The sequence below is a fragment of the Dendrobates tinctorius genome, unplaced genomic scaffold (assembly GCF_039654945.1).
Source record: "Dendrobates tinctorius isolate UK_male_01 unplaced genomic scaffold, ASM3965494v1 ptg000046l, whole genome shotgun sequence".
NCBI lineage: Eukaryota > Metazoa > Chordata > Amphibia > Anura > Dendrobatidae > Dendrobates > Dendrobates tinctorius.
Window position 1 is genome coordinate 72,787,971 of NW_027361714.1, and position 17,664 is coordinate 72,805,634.

The following is a 17,664-nucleotide window of genomic DNA, read 5'->3' on the forward strand; positions in this document are numbered from 1 at the left end:
ATGTCAGCTAATCATGGCTGAAATGGGAATACCTGTTTCTATGAGGTGGCCTCAAGTGGTCAGTGCTATGGGAAAAGTCGAGAGGGTGGTCAGTGCTATGGGAAAAGTCGAGACGGTGGTAAGTGCTAAGGGAAAATCCGAGAGGGTGGTCAGTGCTTTGGGAAAAGTCGAGAGGGTAGTCAGTGCTATGGGAAAAGCCGAGAGGGTGGTCAGTGCTATGGGAAAAGCCGAGGGGGTGGTCAGTGCTATGGGAAAAAAACGAGAGTGTCATCAGTGCTATGGGAAAGGCCGAGACGATGGTCAGTGCTATGGGAAAAACCGAGAGGGTGGTCAGTGCTATGGGAAAAGCCGAGAGCGTCTGTCATACTTTGCTTCCATTATTCCTATTCACTTCAATAGACGTTATGGAAATAATGAGGTGAATAGAGACCAAGTATTGAAATATAAGAGAAGAATGTCTAAAATGAAACTTTCAATAGCCATCTTGTCAAGACTCCAGGGACAGATTAATTATTTGTATCTCAAATAATGACCTGTGGGGTTTCAGGTTCACAGATGCAATTGTTCTAGGTTATCATATTGCTTGGTTTGCTTTTTCTTACATATAAGTCATATATGTTGCATTGATTGAGAGTGAATGGCAATCTCTAAATGTTACAGTATTAACGGAGGTCCAGGAGGACTGGCTGCAGACACACAACAGTACTCTATCTCTATTTCCTATTGTGCTGGAGCCGATTGCTGAACACAATAAAAAGCTTAGTGACCTTCAAGAGGCCTTAAAGGAAGCTCGCAAGCACGTAACGAACACAACAGAGAAAAACGAGGCAAACCATGCCAGACTACATATGCATGATGTAAGAGCTCTTCTATTTCCTTTAGGGCAAGAAAAACTGATTATGTGGTAAAAAAAATAAACTGTGTTGAAAATATAGTTGATAATATCAGAACAGTGTTGACTTTCAGTCTGAATACTTGAGTTATGCAGTGAATAAAGTAGTGTGGTCGCTATCTTGACGCTCTCTTGTTGTGGAGCCTGGGGCAATCAAGACATGCTGAAGTTGTAGTTCCATCACAGTTTGAGAGCCATAGGTTTGAAGCTATTGGTACATAGCATCTAAAAACATAATGAGGGGGTCCAACCATAGTCTCAGTTGTTTACATATATCTCCATACACTACATACACATGGAAATTTTGTGTACATCCAACTAAGCATTCGGCAGTGGCTGATGGCCGGAAATTGATTTGGGCAACTGTTGTTTCCATTTGTATAACAGAGAGCACACTACATTAGGTGTGTGGAACATCAGTCTGTAAATTAATTAAAAAAAAATAGCCTTAATATCAGAAACCATCACAAAATTAGTCTATCATGCAGTATACTATATGTTAGTATATGTCATAGAACCTTAGGAAAAATGGAAGACAAAATGTCAGTGTGTACAGAGCTTTAGGGCTCATTCACATATCTGTATAGTAGGGTTACCAGTGTGTAACATGTACAGTGGGTGAAATAATTATTTGATCCATTGCTGATTTTGTAAGTTTGCCCACTGACAAATAGACAAAGAAACCGTGCGTACTAATGCGGAAGGTGCCAAGGTAGGTTCCCACCACCATGTCTCAAACAAACGGTAGATGCCGTGTCAGGACACAGACTCACTAAGCCTGTTACTCACTTCAACATTGAAGGCATTAAGACTGTTTATCTTATTGATGCGAATATATATGTCTGTACCGCTATACACTTGTTCTGGAACTATTAGTACATAACTGATGAAGGTCCTTGGGACCGAAACATTTGTTTAGTACTACAAATAAAGCAACTATTCACCAGAATTAAGTTGAGTGCCAGGTTCTTTTTATACATATGCCCACTGACAAAGACATGAACAGTCTATAATTTTAAAGGTAGGTTAATTTTAACATTGAGAGAAAGAATATCAAAAATAAAATCCAGAAAATCACATTGTATAAATTATATAAATGTATTTGTATTTTGAAGTGAGAAATAAGCATTTCATTCCCTACAAACCATTAGGAGTTCTGGCTCCTACAGACCAGTTAGACTCTTCTAATCAACTTGTTACCTGCTTTAAAGTAAGCTGTCTTACATAGCCAACTTTATAAAAGACTCTTGTCCACAGACTCAATTAATCAGTCAGACTCTAAACTCTACAACATGGGCAAGACCAAAGAGTTTTTTTTAAGGATGTGAGGGAAAAGATCATAGACCTGCACAAACTTGGAATTGGTTATAAAACCATAAGTAAGATTCTGGGTGAAAAGGAGACAACAGTTGGTGCAATAGTAAGAAAATGGAAGAAATATAAAATGATTGTCAATCGACATCGATCTGGGGCACCATGCAAAATCTCCCCTCTTGGGGTATCCTTGATCATGATGAAGGTGAGAGATCAGCCTAAAACTACACAGGTGGAACTTGTTAATGATGTCAAGGCAGCTGGGACCACAGTCAACAAGAAAACCGTTGGTAAAACATTACGCCGTAAATGTTTAAAATCCTGCAGTGCCCGGAAGGTCCCCCTGCTCAAGAAGACACATGTGCAGACCCATCTGAAGTTTGCCAATGCACACGTGGATGATTCTGTGAGTGATTGGGAGAAGATGCTGTGGTCTGATGAGACAAAGTTGAGGTCTTTGGCATTAACTCAACTTACCATGTTTGGAGGAAGAGAAATGCTGCCCATGACCCAAAGAACACCATCCCCAATGTCAAGCATGGAGCTGGAAACATTATGTCTTTTTGGGTGTTTCTCTGCTAAGGGCACAGGACTACTTCACCGCATCAGTGGGAGAATGGATAGAACCATATACCGTAAAATCCTGAGTGACAACCTCCTTCCTTCCGCCAGGACATTAAAAATGGGTTGTGGCTGGATCTTCCAGAAAAACAATCACTCAAAACATTCAGCCAAGGTAACAAGGGAGTGGCTCAAAGAAAAGCACATTAAGGTCATGGAGTGGCCTAGCCAGTCTCCAGACCTTAATCACATAGAAAATTTATGGAGGGAATTGAAGCTCAGAGTTGCCAAGCGACAGCCTCAAAATCTTAATGATTTAGAGATGATCTGCAAAGAGAAGTGGAGCAAAATTCCTCCTGACGCAAACATATTAGGGCTTGTTTGTCAGAGGGATCAAATATTTTTTTCTCACTGCAAAATGCAAATACATTTATATAATTTATGCAATGTGATTTTCTGGATTTTATTTTTGATATTCTATCTCTTAATGTTAAACATGGATTTCTCGGGAATAAGACATTGGATCACAGATCTCAAGAAAACATTTTATTGATCTGCATGCCCATATAGAAGGCTTAGGAGGGTTGATCCTTCTGACAGATTCCTTTTTAAAAATAAACAGATTCTTTTTGCTAAATTTATGTGTCATTAATTCAGTACCTGATGATGATTGCCTCGCTAGTACTTTGCATTTATAATCTGGACACTGAGAATTACTTAATGTCAATCTTTACTTATATTGAAAAGCAAAACTATACAGAAGTCTGTATTATAATATCTGTTACACTTTTACTGAAAGTTTCCTTTTCATTAGTCCCAGATAGTTAATGTGAATGAAGCTGCCACATCAGCCAGAAACACAATATCTGAGGCCGGGAAGACATTGAATGACACTCATGAGATCGTTGCAGATATAACTGATTTGATCAAGGTATAGTAATTTCACCGACTCAAAATGAAAATGCTGTATATAAGTATATACCTATTTTTTAGGCTTAGTTTTAAGGCACTTCCATTATTAAACATAAATCAGATAAAGCAAAAAAGTCGGAAGCTTATGCCAAATAAAATTAAAAATGAATCAACTTTATTTCACACGTTTTTTTTTAAAAAACAGCATACATATAAAATAGTTTCCAGTGGAGAAAAGTCACAAAATTATACAGTTCAACAAGAACAAAAATGCTACAAAAGATTGCCTCAATGGCACATTGTTTAGTACATGACTAGTCACATAGTAAATAGATGCTTACAGTATTTGCATGGATCTCACTCATAATAAACATATAAGGCTTATTCAATTGTAACTTACCAAAGTCAATGTACTGGCCGTTTAGAGTATATAGCAAAGGAGTATTAGTCCTACAGAGATTTATATTTGGGTATCACCCAATCTTTATTGCCAACAAACAATAACTTAGAAGTTGGTGTTGCATAAAACAGGCTAAGAAAAATTCCTTGAAAGCTCACATATCAGTATAGCTACATACAAATAAGCCACAATGGTTATTATTAACAAACGATTAATCAGCAGTAGTATTGCCTGAACCAGGCTAAAAAAATCCCTTAAAAACTCGCATGTCAGTATAACTACATATAAATGAGCCACATTGCAGTATGTAGTAAGGTGTCTTATAATATATAGAAAAATTATGCATAATTAACAATATAATCAGGAGTTAGTGTTGCCTAAAATAGGCTAAAAAATTCCTTGAACGCTCACATGTCAGTATAGCTACATATATGTAGGCCACAATGGTTATAAACAATTTATCAGGAATAATATTGCCTTAATCCGGCTAAAAAATTCCTTGAGAATGTCGATATAACTACATGTAGATACACCACATTGCAGTGTACAAAAAAGGTGCTTTTTTAATATATATTCAAAAATTGTGCATAAGTATGTTAATTGCAAAAGTGCATCTATAACTTTCCCATGGCAAAATAGCCAGAAAAGGACGCTTACATTAAGGTGCCCAAAGGGTGTACCAGCAAGATGTAAGAGATCAAAAAATAAATAGCTGATTATGGAGACATGTTACCTATTGAACAGCGAAGCAACTACGTGAAACGCGTGTCAGGATACAGTGCTGTTCAATAGGTAACATGTCTCCATAGTCAACTATTTATTTTTTGATCTCTTACATCTTGCTGGTACACCCTTTGGGCACCTTAATGTAAGCATCCTTTTGTGGCTAATATGCCATGGGAAAGTTATAGATGCACTTTTGCAATTAACATACTTATGCACAAATTTTGAATACCGTATATACTCGTGTATAAGCCGACCCCCCTAATTTTGTCACAAAAAAACTTATTGACTCGCGTATAAGCCTACGGTGGAAAATGCCGAAGCTACTGGTAAATTTCAAAAATAAAATGGGCCCCATTAGATGCTCCATAAAGTTCATGATGGCCCCATATAATGCCCCATAAAGTTCATGATGGGTTCCATAAGATGCTCCATACAAAAATATGCCTAATAATGCTGCAGAGTGAATAATGGTGGCCCTATAACATGCTCCATAATAACATATGCCCCATATAATACTGCACAGTGATTGGTGGCCCCTTATAATGCTGTACAGCGATTGGTGGCCCCTTATAATGCTGCACAGTGATTAGTGGCCCCTTGTAATGCTGCACAGTGATAAGTGGCCACTTATAATGCTGCACAGTGATTAGTGGCCCCTTGTAATGCTGCACAGTGATTAGTGGCCCCTTACAATGCTGCACGGTGATTAGTGGCCCCTTACAATGCTGCTGTCTCAATTAAAAAAAAAAAACAAAACTATATACTCACCTTGTCGCTGCTGCAGCTGCTGCTCATCAGCGTTGCCGGCTCTGCAGTGACTGTTCAGGCAGAAGGCGCCTGCTAACTACGTCATGGCGCCCTCTGACCTGAATGTCACTGCCAGAGGAAGCAAGACAGCAGAGCGACGCGCAACGGTGGAACTGGGGACAGGTGAATATGGCTCCCCCCGTTATACTCACCTCTCCTGACATGTCTCTCCAGCCCCCCATGCTTGTTCCATTTTCTCGGCGCTGTTCTGCCTGCTTTCTGTGGTCACGTGATGCCGCTCATTACATATGCGCATATTCATGAGGGTAATGAGCGGTACCACGTGACCGCTGAAAGCAGGAAGAAAAGCGCCGAGAAGATGAAATAAGCACAGGGGCTGCAGAGAGACATGCCAGGAGAGGTGAGTATGATCTCCGACACCCCCCACTCCCCCTCCCCGGCCGACACCCGGTATATGACTTATGACTCGTGTATAAGCCGAGAGGGGGACTTTCAGCCCAAAAAATTGGGCTGAAAATCTCGGCTTATACGCAAGTATATACGGTATATATTAAAAAGCACCTTTTTGTATACTGCAATGTGGTGTATCTATATGTAGTTATATCGACATTCTCAAGGAATTTTTTGGCTGGTTTAAGGCAATATTATTCCTGATAAATTGTTTATAACCATTGTGGCCTACATATATGTAGCTATACTGACATGTGAGCTTTCAAGGAATTTTTTAGTCTATTTTAGGCAACACTAACTCCTGATTATATTGTTAATTGTGCATAATTTTTCTATATATTATAAGGCACCTTACTACATACTGCAATGTGGCTCATTTATATGTAGTTATACTGACATGCGAGTTTTTAAGGGATTTTTTTTAACCTGGTTCAGGCAATACTACTCCTGATTAATCGCTTGTTAATAATAACCATTGTGGCTTATTTGTATGTAGCTATACTGATATGTGAGCTTTCAAGGAATTGTTCTTAGCCTGTTTTAGGCAACACCAACTTCTAAGTTATTGTTTGTTGGCAATAAAGATTGGGTGATACCCAAATATAAATCTCTGTAGGACTAATACTCCTTTGCTATATACTCTAAACGGCCAGTACATTGACTTTGTTTAGGTACAATTGAATAAGCCTTATATGTTTATTATGAGTGAGATCCATGCAGATACTGTAAGCATCTATTTACTATGTGAATAGTCATGTACTAATCCATGTGCCATTAAGGCAATCTTTTGGAGCATTTTTGTTCTTGTTGAACTGTATAATTTTGTGACTTTTCTCCACTGGAAACTATTTTATATGTATGTTGTTTTTAAAAAAAAACGTGTGAAATAAAGTTGATTCATCTTTAATTTTATTTGGCATAAGCTTCCGACTTTTTTGCTTTATCTGATTTATGCTATATATAAGTAGAAGGAATACTGCCATCCCAGTGTAAGCGAGAATGCTATAAGTGGAAAGCTTTACGGGCTTCCAGAAATACAAATGAAGATAACTCTATTTAATGTCATGAGTAAAATTGTAGAGGTTTGGTGGTGAGATCTAACCTTTCCATGCAATTTATATCTACCCTGCACTGTTCAGTTTTACCCTTGAACTTTTCAGAGAAAAAAGTTCAACATACAGCATATGTCAGATTTACAAAATCATAATTTTATTCTCATCTTCAGTTTATAAATTATACATAATGTTTATTCTCACTTCATTTTAATTTTTCCTAGAATACGTCTGGTCAGCATGCTGAAGTAGATGGAGCTCATATTAGTCTTCAACAAAGAATTGATAACTTGACTGGCAATGCCGAAGAACTAGTACAGAGAGCTGTAGACCATACATTACAACTTCAAAGATTATCAGAAGTTCTGTCCATGTGAGTAATCTAAAAGGGAACCTGTCACCTCAAAAAAAACATTATTTACCTCTAGATGCTGGCTGTCCACTTGATTTTTGGATTTGGTGTTGTTTTTAGCAATTTGCTGTAAAGTAAACCTGTCAGCAGGGTTTTGCTAAGTAAACTATCGACATTGTCATGTTGCTGCTGTTATACTGATTAAAGTGATACCTGGGGTGAAGAAATACGTATTGTGGTTCTTGTTTAATCAGTATTATAAGTCTTTCTCTATGATGAGGAACTTGTTTGCATATTTGGTCGGCCTGTGGGCAGATCTTTCCTTGGTTTCTCTGGTTTAGAGCAGGAACTTAAGACTCTGCCTAGAGTCCCTCATTAGCTGAAAACTTCTAACACTGATCACACAAATGAATTCCTTCACCCAAGTATCATTTTAACCCCTTACCTACAATTGACGTAATATTCCGTCCATGTGACCATGGACCTAATTACCATGGACGGAATATTACGTCATCGCGATCAGCGGCGCCCACGTGGTGAGCGCCGCTGATCGCGGCCGAGTGTCAGCTAATTATCATAGCTGACACCCGGCACAATGTGTCAGGGGCGGTCACGGACCGCCCCCGACACGTTAACCCCTTGCACACCGCGATCAAACGCGATCGCGGTGTACCGGGGATTAAAGGGAAGCATCGGCAGGGAGGGGGCTCCCTCCGTGCTTCCCTGAGCCCCCCACGGCAGCGCAATGTGCAGCGCTGCTGCGGGGGGCTCTTTCCCTACAGGCCCCCGGATCCAAGATGGCGACGGGGGCCTGCAGGGAGCTGACTTCCTCACTGCCTGCAAAGCGCAGGCATGAGGAAGTCTGCAGCAGTGCCTGTGACAGATCGCTGATCTGTCACAGTGATCTGTGATGTGACAGATCAGCGATCTGTCACAGGACAGTGATGTCCCACCTGGGACAAGGTAATAAAGTAAAAAAAAAAAAAAAAAAAAGTGTTAAAAATAATTTAAAAAAATCGCTAAATAAATCAGTAAAAAAAAAAAAATATTCCCCAATAAATCCATTTTTTCAAAATAAAAAAAAAACAAAAACAATAAAAGTACACATATTTGGTATCGCCGCGTCCGTAATGACCTGCCCTATAAAACTGTCCCATTAGTTAACCCCTTTAGCGAACCCCTTAAAAAATAAAAATAAAAAACGAAGCAAAAAATAATGATTTATTATCATACCACCGAACAAAAAGTGCAATAACGCGCGATCAAAAAGACGCATATATATATGCATGGTACCGCTGAAAACATCATCTTGTCCCGCAAAAAACGAGCCACCATACAGCATCATCCGCAAAAAAATAAAAAAGTTATAGCTCGCAGAATAAAGCGATACAAAAATAATTATTTTTTATATAAAATAGTTTTCATTGCAAAAAACCGACAAAACATAAAAAAACAACCTAAATGAGGTATCGCTGTAACCGTACTGACCCGAAGAATAAAAACGCGTTATCAATTTTACCGCACGCGGAACGGTGTAAACGCACCCCCCAAAAGAAATTCATGAAACGCTGGTTTTTGTTCATTCTGCGTCCCAAAAATCGGAATAAAAAGCGATCAAAAAATGTCACGTGCCCGAAAATGGTACCAATAAAAACGTCAACTCGTCCCGCAAAAAATAAGACCTCACATGACTCGGTGGGTCAAAATACGGAAAAATTATAGCTCACAATATGTGGTGATGCAAAAACTATTTTTACAATAAAAAGCGTCTTTTAGCGTGCGACAGCCGCCAAACATAAAAACCGCCATAAATCGTAAATCAAACCCCCCGTTATCACCCCCTTAGTTAGGGAAAAATAATAAAACTAAAAGAAAATGTATTTATTTCCATTTTCCCGCTGGGGTTAGGGTTAGGGCTAGGGTTAGGGTTAGGGCTAGGGTTAGGGCTAGGGCTAGGGCTAGGGTTAGGGCTAGGGCTAGGGTTAGGGCTAGGGCTCAGATTAGGGTTAGGGGTGTGTTGAGGTTCGGGTTGGAGTTATAATTGGGGGTTTCCACTGTTTGGGCACATCAGGTGCTCTCCAAAGGCAACATGGCGTCTGATCTCAATTCCAGCCAATTCTGCGTTGAAAAAGTCAAATGGTGCTCCTTCCCTTCCAAGCTCTGCCATGTGCCCAAACAGTGTTTTACCCCCACATGTAGGGTATCAGCCTACTCAGGACAAATTACAAAACAACTTTTGGGGTCCAATTTCTCCTGTTACCCTTAGGAAAATAAAAAATTGGGGGCAAAAATATAATTTTGCGGAAAAAAATGTTTTTTTTATTTTCACGCCCAGGCGTAATAAACTTCTGTGAAGCACTTGGGGGTTCAAAGTGCTCTCCACACATCTAGATAAGCTCTGTGGGGGGTCTAGTTTCCAAAATGGGGTCACTTGTGGGGAGTTTCAATAGTTTAGGTACATCAGGGGCTCTCCAAACGCATATGACACCCGCATACCAATCCATCAAAGTCTGCATTCCAAAACGTCACTACTTCCCTTCCGAGCCCCGAAGTGTGCCCATACAGTAGTTTTCTCCCACATATGAGGTATCAGCGTACTCAGGACAAATTGGACAACAACTTTTGGGGTCCAATTTCTCCTGTTACCCTTGGGAAAATAAAAAAAATGGGGACTAAAAGATGATGTTTGTTGAAAAAATACGATATTTTTATTTTCACGCCCGGTCGTTATAAACTTCTGTGAAGCACTGGGGGGTTCAAAGTGCTCACCTCACATCTAGATAAGTTCATTAGGGGGTCTAGTTTCCAAAATGGGGTCACTTGTGGGGGGTTTCCACTGTTTAGGTACATCAGGGGCTCTCTAAACACAACATGACACCCGCAGACCATTCCATCAAAGTCTGCATTCCAAAACGTCACTACTTCCCTTCCGAGCCCCGACGTGTGCCCATACAGTAGTTTTCTCCCACATATGAGGTATCAGCGTACTCAGGACAAATTGGACAACAACTTTTGGGGTCCAATTTCTCCTGTTACCCTTGGGAAAATAAAAAAATGGGGACTAAAAGATGATGTTTGTTGAAAAAATACGATATTTTTATTTTCACGCCCGGTCGTTATAAACTTCTGTGAAGCACTGGGGGGTTCAAAGTGCTCACCACACATCTAGATAAGTTCATTAGGGGGTCTAGTTTCCAAAATGGGGTCACTTGTGGGGGGTTTCCACTGTTTAGGTACATCAGGGGCTCTCCAAACGCAACATGACACCCGCAGACCATTCCATCAAAGTCTGCATTCCAAAACGTCACTACTTCCCTTCCGAGCCCCGACGTGTGCCCATACAGTAGTTTTCTCCCACATATGAGGTATCAGCGTACTCAGGACAAATTGGACAACAACTTTTGGGGTCCAATTTCTCCTGTTACCCTTGGGAAAATAAAAAAATGGGGACTAAAAGATCATGTTTGTGGAAAAAATACGATTTTTTTATTTTCACGCCCGGACGTTATAAACTTCAGTGAAGCACTGGGGGGTTCAAAGTGCTCACCACACATCTAGATAAGTTCCTTTGGGGGTCTAGTTTCCAAAATGGTGTCATTTGTGGGGGGTTTCTACTGTTTTGGTACATCAGGGGCTTTCCTAACGCGACATGGTGTCCGATCTCAATTCCAGCCAAAAACGTCAAATGGCGCTGCTTCCCTTCCGAGCTCTGCCATACGCCCAAATAGTGGTTTACCCCCACATGTGGGGTATCAGCGTACTCAGGATAAATTGCACAATATCTTTTAGGGTCCTGTTACTTTTGGAAAAATAAGAATTGAGGGTGAAAAGATCATTTTTGTGGAAAAAATATGATTTTTTAATTGTACTGCTGTACGTTATAAACTTCTGTGAAGCCCTTGGGGGTTCAAAGTTCTCACCACACATCTAGATAAGTTCCTTGGGGGGTCTAGATTCCAAAATGGTGTCATTTGTGGGGGGTTTCCACTGTTTTGGTACATCAGGGGTTTTCCAATCGCGACATGGTGTCCGATCTCAATTCTAGCCAAAAACGTCAAATGGCGCTGCTTCCCTTCCGAGCTCTGCTATGCGCCCAAATAGTCATTTACACCCACATATGGGGTATCAGCATACTCAGGACAAATTGCACAATAACTTTTAGGGTCCTGTTACCCTTGGAAAAATAAAAATTGGGGGTGAAAAGATCATTTTTGTGGAAAAAATATGATTTTTTAATTGTACCGCTGTACGTTATAAACTTCTGTGAAGCCCTTGTGGGTTCAAAGTTCTCACCACATATCTAGATAAGTTCCTTGGGGGGTCTAGTTTCCAAAATGGGGTCACTTGGGGGGTTTCCACTGTTTAGGTACATCAGGGGCTCGCCAAACGTGACATGGCGTCCGATCTGAATTCCAGCCAATTTTGCATTGAAAAAGTCAAACGGCGCTCCTTCCATTCTGAGCTCTGCCATGCGCCGAAACAGTGGTTCCCCCCACATATCAGGTATCAGCGTACTCAGGACAAATTGCACAATAAGTCTTGCAGTCCAATTTCTCCTGTTACCCTTGGTAAAATAAAGAAAATTGAACCTGAAGTATTTTTTTTGTGAAAAAAAGTTAAATGTTCATTTTTTTTTTAATATTCAAAAAATTCCTGTGACGCACCTAAAGGGTTAATAAACTTCTTGAATGTGGTTTTAAGCACCTTAAGGGGTGCAGTTTTTAGAATGATGTCACTTTTGGGTATTTTCTATCATATAGACCCCTCAAAGTGGCTTCAAATGTGAAGTGGTCCCTAAAAATAAAATGGTGTTGCAAAAATGAGAAATCGCTGGTCAATTTTTAACCCTTATAACTTCCTGACAAAAAAAAATTTTGGTTCCAAAACTGTGCTGATGTAAAGTAAACATGTGGGAAATGTTATGTATTAAGTTTTTTGTGTGCCGTATCGCTGTGATTTAAGGGCATAAAAATTCAAAGTTGGAAAATTGTGAAATTTTCAAAATTTTCGCCAAATTTCCGTTTTTTTCACAAATAAACGCAAGTTATTTGAATGCAATTTTACCACTAACATGAAGTACAATATGTCACGAGAAAACAATGTCAGAATCACCGGGATCCATGAAAGCGTTCCAGAGTTATGACCTCATAAAGGTACAGTGGTCAGAATTGTAAAAATTGGCCCGGTAGTTAACGTGCAAACCACCCTTGGTAGTGAAGGGGTTAATCAGTATAACAGTGGCAACTGTTGTGAGTTCATTTTCCCCTTCACTACTGAGGCCCGAGGAACTCCCTCTTCTGGTGAAGAAAGGTAGTGAGCCTGATTGTCAAACACCTGGGGCTGATGATGATGACTGGCTGAGTGGAGTCACTGACTGGATATAAGGCTGCCGACGCCCTTCTGGCCTGCGGGTGATTTCTCTGTGGACTTCTAGGAAACCAGTCTGATTCCTGCTCATCTAAAGCTAAGATTTCTGCTTTGCCTTTTTGCATTAGTGTTTTGTTTTCCTTGCTTTTCTGGATTCTGCCATTCCCTCCTGGGGTGAGCTGAATCTCCTTTTGCCTGTTGCTCTGTCTTCAGAATATTCCTGAGTACTGACATAGCCTTTTTTGAAGCCTAGCGTCTTCAGGGCCTTTTTTACTGTCAGTTTGTTGGCTCTTATTTTCATAGGGTTTTTCACGGATTGCAGACAGCAGCCTTCCTGTCCTTTCCTATCTAAGCTAGCTTGGGCCCCATCTTTGCTCAGTCTGTCTTTCTGTCTGTGTTTTGTTCTTTCTTCTTGCTTCACCGTCATTATATGTGGGGGGCTGCCTTTTGCTTTGGGGTCTGCTCTGGGGCAGTTTAGATTTCCCTTTCTGTCTTTAGGCTATGTAGTCCTCCGGCTGTGATCGAGGGGCCTAGGGCATCGTAGGAGCCCCCCACGGCTACTGCTAGTTGTGTTGATAGGTTCAGGGGTCTGCAATCCGATAGCTGCCAACTTCTCTGGTTTTCTGGACTTAGCTAGCATTTCTATTTTTGCCTCCTACGGTGACTCAATCATAACAGGCAACCTGACACTGTTTGCAGTTTACTTAGCAAAATCTGACTGACAGATTCGTTTTAAAATTCTAGGAATATGCTAATCATGGTACTTTGATAAAACCTATTTAAGTATTTCTTAAATGCATGTGTGACGGACTCAGCTCCTGCTGAGCCCATTTTTTGAGTGGACCCTCTGAGTCGTGGCACCCACCCACCGAGGGCGAGCTGACCTTGTGAGAATCCACCCCCTATACAGGGAGTGTCAGGGGCAAGACCAAGGGGGTGAGCCACCACGACTGCTGGGACCAGACGGCCGGCTCAGGGGGACACTACGAGAGTGTCTGACGACCAGAGACAAGCAGGAAACAAGACAAGAGGTAAGTGCAAGGTATCTTCATTAAGATCTTCAGGATCACATTCAGTGCAAATGTGAAAACAAGCAAAACGTGCAAGGTGCGCGCGTGGGCACGCCAAGGTCCATAGCATAGTACGTGCCAGGTGGCACGCCTAGGTACAGGTAAAGGCACAATGGCATCGGACTCCGGACCGCTGGCGACGATCGTCATGATCAAGGCATCAGGCTGCGAACATCAGCTCCGGACATCAGGCCGCAGTCATCCAGCTTACGATCTCTGGCAGCGATCGGCAGGTTCCGGGCATCCGGCAGGCAAACCAGGGTTCAGGCAAGGAGGCACGACAGATATCCAGGCATGGTGCGTGTTAGGGAACACGCCAAGGTCCAAGGCTAGGTGCAAGGCAAGGTGCGTGTGTAGGGGACACGCCAGGGTTCAAGGCTAGGTGCAAGGCAAGGTGCGTGTGTAGGGGACACGCCAGGGTTCACAAAACGAGACAGGTGCGTGTGTAGAGACACGCCAAAGCACAAGGTACAAGACAGAGTGCGTGTGTAGAGACACACCAAAGCACAAGGTACAAGACAGATTGCGTGTGTAGAGACACGCCAAGGCACAAGGTACAAGACAGAGTGAATGTGTAGAGACACGCCAAGGTCAGGGTTCAAGGCAGGGTGCGTGCTAGGAGCCACGCCAGGGTTCAGAGCAAGACGCATGCTAGGAGCCACGCGGGATGCACACCTCCCTGGCCAGTGCACACGGCTGTAACGCCAGCACGACCTTGGCACAGGAGGCGGGCAAAGGAACCTTCGTGCTAGGAGCCACGCCAGGTTCAGGGCAGGGTGCGTGCTAGGAGCCACGCCAGGTTCAGGGCAGGGTGCGTGCTAGGAGGCACGCCAGGGTTCAAGGCAGGGTGCGTGCTAGGAGCCACGCCAAGGCTCAAGGAAGGGCTGCGTGCTAGGAGCCACACAGGAGGCACGCCACACAGGCCAGTGCACACGGCTGTACACAAGCACGAGGCACTTACCACGGCACAGGAGACGGCCAAGGGGAACCCACACCGGGGTTCAAGGCAAGGACAAGGCAAGGAACAAGGCAAGACTAGGCAAGAAACAAGGTATGGAACACAGAGCGGAACATAGGCAGAAACAGAGCCAGGTCAGAGCGAGGACAGAGTCTAGCAGCGGAGCGTAGGCCGAAACCCAGAGCCGGGCCAAGGGAGAACCTTGGGACTAGACTTGGAAATGTGCAAGAGAGTACCAGAGGACAGAGTGTGGAAAACCAGACTGAGACAAGAACATGAGAAGTACTACAAGGCTCAGAATAGCAAAGACCAGACATGGCGAAACAGGCAAGGCAGAGAACAGAGGAAGGACTACAAGTCAAAGAATAGCTAAGGCGAGACATAGCAACACAGACTAAAGCAGAGAACAGCGGAAGGACTACAAGGCAAAGCAAGGCAAAGACAAACATGGCACGAGAGACAACACAAGACATGGCACAAGACAAGAGGCGGAATACGAGCACGGAGCGTGTGCAGAGAAACACTACAGAGCAAAGTGCAAGGGCACAGAATAGAGGGAGCAACCCCACAGACCAAGAGCCGTGCAGGGAAGCAACACAATAATCAGGCCTTGAGCAAAGGAAGGGGTGGTCTGATATAGGGCCCAACACCTCCTCTTCCGGGTCAGGACCAGGGGAGAACTTCCTAGTTCAGATGCTCCAGGATCACAGAGCGCAGTCACATGATCAGGGTTTCAGACATGATGAGATGATCACCGAACCAGACAGTGCAGGATCCTAGGAAGGACACATAATCAGGGATTCTAGACATGACGAGATGATTGCAGAACCAGACAGTGCAGGATCCTAGGAAAGGTCACATGATCAGAGTTTCAGACATGATGAGATGATTGCAGAACCAGACAGTGCAGGACCTTAGGAAACGTCACATGATCAAGGTTTCAGACATGACGAGATGATTGCAGAACCAGACAGTGCAGGATCCTAGGAAACGTCACATAATCAGGGATTCTAGACATGACGAGAAGATCACAGAAGGCAAAGCAGAAACGCAGGCATCTTGCAGCTCAGCAGACATGAGGTGAGTGTGCACACTGCTCTAGGGAACAAGCAGGATAGCAGACACAAGGTGCTTGTGCACACCGCTCCAGGGGTTCATGAGGCAAAACAGACATGGCGGACATGACAGCATGCTGCTGAATTAAACAGTTCATATTGGAACTTTAATTTACTTGTCAGTTTTAAATATACCTTTTCTTATATTAAAAACAATGTAACCCAATAGAGCATTAAATCGAATTGTACTTTAAACAAACTTTGCAAAAACAATACCACAGGCAAATATAAGAAACTTTTGTATTATGTCTTATAAAAGAAATCTGCTTACTTGTCCTCTTTTAAGCCACTTCTCCACCTCCCAACTTCTTCTCCCACTTCTCCCCCCATGAACTCTAAAAAAATCTCAAATCTCTTTTATATAGACAAGAGATAAGATGGACTGCCAGTGCTCTGAGGTGTCATATAACAAAAACCATTACACTCAATAGAAAGGAGAGGGAGGAGTGAAAATCACAGTGAGGAAACAGGCGGAAGGGCCGTGAGCTTTCCAACAAATATTTTTCTTCATTCCAAAGCAGGATTCACATTCACACAGCTCAGTACTGCCAAATAATTTCCTCAAAGCTGCTGCTGCTTCGTCTGTATACTAAAAAAAGGAATGAAGAGCAGGAATCCATTCATGTGTGTTGTTTTTGGGAGACATCATAGCAGTTAGTCTCAACCAACTCAGAGCTAATTGCAATTTAAGACAAAGAGCCTGCAGAAGGGAAAACTAGTGAAAATACAGTGTACTAGTTATAGAGTCATCAGAAATAGTGTTATCCGTTATGTACACACAGGACAGCTTATTCTGAAAAGTTACCTTTTAAAATAAAAAAAGGAGTTGCTTAAAGTAACATATCGAAATTGTCTCCCCGGCTGTGCCTCACCAACAATTAGAAGAAGTGTCATCAGTAGGGCCCACCACATATATTTTTACATCCAGATAGTGAAGGGAGCATATCAAATGAATCACTATTTAATCACCAGTGCAGAGTTTTGTCTTTTACATATACAAATTGTCTCTTCAGAGAGGAAGAGGACTTGAACTCTAGTGCTACCTATTGAAAATAGCAATCCTAATAGTCATTATCAACATTTTAACGAGCCTTGAAATATAACTCTCGATTAAAGACAAATCAGAATCCCAATTTGTAGACATAGTGTTTTGGGGTATTGCCCTTCATCAGTACAAAGTATGAGATTTGATTTGGCTAGGTGAGAGACTAAGACTGGGATCTAAGAGGTAAGGTTTCTCATTGTGGAGAGTGACATGCCAGGTCTGGCACGCTAGTATAAGGAGGCTTAAATGCCTTGCATACTCCTCTGGGAAATTAAATATGCAAATTGTCATAGTCTCTCTGAAGCATAACAGCACAAAGACTTACTTATGCTGGACTTTGTACACTCACCTGAGAAAGTCAGTGAAGTGAAAGCGAGTTGGAGATGATGGGATACTACTTGACAAATTTAGATCCTAAATCTCTATTGTTCCTTTTTAGGGAAATTGATTTTCAACCCGACTGCACGTTACTATTAGTAGTCTCTATCATGATGAATCAATATCCTTTTGACAGAAGATCGATACTTAGCTTGGATTCTAGTTTCAATATGGATGGGTCTCTGTATCCATATTTATTAGATTTTCAGGGTAAAAAAGACTATTATGCTTCAGAAAGACTAAATTAAAGCTTAAACATTGAATTGGTAATACTTTTGATGTGCTGCCTCCATTGCCGGGATTC

At 42.0% G+C, this 17,664-nt stretch overlaps 1 protein-coding gene across 1 annotated transcript in view; it reads left to right on the forward strand.

Annotated features, from left to right (window-relative positions):
* LAMA4 (laminin subunit alpha 4) overlaps positions 1-17,664 on the forward strand; it is a 227,737-nt gene that overhangs the window by 135,439 nt on the left and 74,634 nt on the right. Inside the window, exons 13-15 of the mRNA XM_073575987.1 lie at positions 661-857; positions 3,582-3,698; positions 7,300-7,448. Of these exons, the coding sequence (XP_073432088.1) occupies positions 661-857; positions 3,582-3,698; positions 7,300-7,448 (463 nt within the window). The remainder of the gene's footprint in view (positions 1-660; positions 858-3,581; positions 3,699-7,299; positions 7,449-17,664) is intronic.